Source organism: Pavona decussata, unplaced genomic scaffold, assembly GCF_977016875.1.
Source record: "Pavona decussata unplaced genomic scaffold, jaPavDecu1.1 SCAFFOLD_202, whole genome shotgun sequence".
Classification (NCBI taxonomy): domain Eukaryota; kingdom Metazoa; phylum Cnidaria; class Anthozoa; order Scleractinia; family Agariciidae; genus Pavona; species Pavona decussata.
Window position 1 is genome coordinate 2052501 of NW_028145610.1, and position 2239 is coordinate 2054739.

The 2239-nt window shown below is 39.0% G+C and overlaps 1 protein-coding gene across 1 annotated transcript in view; it reads left to right on the forward strand.

The window, feature by feature from the left end:
- LOC146461087 (uncharacterized) overlaps positions 1 to 1762 on the forward strand; it is a 15529-nt gene extending 13767 nt beyond the window's left edge. Inside the window, exon 2 of the mRNA XM_085087360.1 lies at positions 990 to 1762. Within this exon, the coding sequence (XP_084943486.1) occupies positions 993 to 1628 (636 nt within the window). The 5' untranslated portion in view covers positions 990 to 992 and the 3' untranslated portion in view covers positions 1629 to 1762. The remainder of the gene's footprint in view (positions 1 to 989) is intronic.
- Positions 1763 to 2239: the final 477 nt, after the last annotated feature.

A 2239-nucleotide genomic window follows, 5' to 3' on the forward strand; every position in this document is an offset into this window, starting at 1 on the left:
GGATTTCCTTCAACACGTGGCAGATTTTGGCTGTTATCTCTTATCAAATAAGTCTTATCTCTCGGCCCATCGCGACCCCAAAAAGAAAAAAGAATTTGATAATGCTATCGAAACCTTAACTCGGTCCGCCTTACGGCCCGAGTAATAAAGCAGTAACGCCTATGAATAGAGGGTGTGTCGCGTGCGGTTTCAATTAATCCCTTTGAGCGGAAGCACCCAAAGGAGAAACCATTAATTAAGTGGCTCGTTAATTTCTGCGACCTTAATGTCCACAACTTTCGCCTCAAATTCTCGATACACTCCAGAAAGGAAAAAGCATTGATTTATCAGGGTGGAATCTACTGGTATCATGGACACTGCACGTGAAAAACGCTCAAAGTGGCCAGATTCCTTCGCAGTTAACCCCCTATGTTTAAGGGCAATTCCACGAGCATTGTTTGTATTTCGGATTTTTACACTTCGTGTTAAGATAATTTTTTTCCTTTTGTCTCAACAAATTATTTTTCGTTGTGTTAGTCGCGGTAATTTCCCTGATTTTGAAATGTTAGCACCTCTTTCGCGTTAATTTCCTTTATTAGGAAGTAATTTTTCTTTCAATTCGAGTTAATTTCAAATACGTTAATTAACACAAGCGTTAATTTCCTATAATGAACTAATCCTGTATTCAAGAACTGACAATTCGAAATAAACACATGGTATCTATAAGTCATACTTCTGACTTCATCAAAATACTGGGATTACATACACTGTATGTATATTTTGCCTCCTCAGTGTTTGAGACATTGCCACTCTATTCCAAGACCTTCCTCAGCGAGTAGGATTCACATAGTTCCTTGACAAACGTAAAATCTCAATGCTTGTACTTAGAACTATCCGTTTCCAAGTACATATCACGTCTCTGGTGATATTCTATAAGTGCCATTGTTCGAACAGCCAAACGTACCCATTTATTGCCAAACATTTTGCTCCAATAATTAATTTATCTTTAGGGGATGATGCATGTATCAGAAGACCAAAAGCGTTGGCTTGTTATTGGGATCGCTTTCAACAAGCTGGTACAGCAAATTCGCCCATTTGTGGAGCAGTCTTTGCAGGCAGAATATCAGAACTTAAGATCCAGCCATAACATTCATGGCCAAACTGCACCTGGAGTTCTGAAGAAGCATCCCAAAAATCTGAAATATGAGAACATTAATGGCAACAGCAACCACAAACTTCCCTCAGGAAAACCTGACTTTTCTAAGTTTGACTTCAAAGTTACAAGTCATGTTGACCTGGCCAAACTTTACCTTCAACATTTCATGGCTAAGTTCAGTGCATTTGATGGAAAGTGTGATGGTTCTGCTGTTCTTTTGCTTCTTGGTGACGTACCAGTGTTTTCTTCTGCTATACAAGCATCAGCCAAGGTAGTGAGAGAACATGTGAGAAATGAGTGGGCCCACTGCAACTTCACTGACTGGGATACACTCAAGTTCCAGAGCTGTTGCCAGGAGATGCAGCAACTTGTCCAATCCATCGGCCTACCCACTGCGGATGAGACCAGGCTCTTGTTAGAGTTGAATGACTGGGGGACCAAAGGTTTTTATTGTATTTTAAATTCAGTCAGTGTTCTAAGAATGCCAGTTTAGAGCGTCTGTGTTTTCATAGATGCATGGTAACATACAAAGCAAGGGCAGATGCAGGAAATTTTTATAGGAGAGATTCAAAGTTACCTTTCTCAAGTAGGTCTCTGAGGGTCATCAACAGTTTTTGCGAAATTAAGAGCGACTCTCCCTAAAAACCTCGTATTCAGTTTTTATCTAAAAAATAGATTTAGCTGATAACTCTTCCATCAATTTCTCTTGGCAAGTAGGTAACAAATATGAAATACGAACGGAGGAATTTAATTTGAATTTCAAGTGGGTCAGTTCGAGTTCAGAAAAGTTCGAATCACAGAATTTTAAGGACGGTGCTTACTAATACCGAAGTATTTTTGTGCGGCTTATGACATTGCGGGAAAAGCAGATCTTAGCAAGGGCTATTGGAATCCAAAAAGAAAATTGGGGATAACCACGCATTTTTAAGAGATAATTAAACATTAATATCTCTAAAAAACGCCAAAATATGAAGCAATGTATGGGAGTTTTTCCTAAATTGAAGCTTAATTATCTCTGAAAAATGCATGGCTCCCCTTAATTTTTTTGGAGATACCAAACACATTTGGTAAGTTCTGCTTTCTCCGTATAGTTTTAAATCGCGC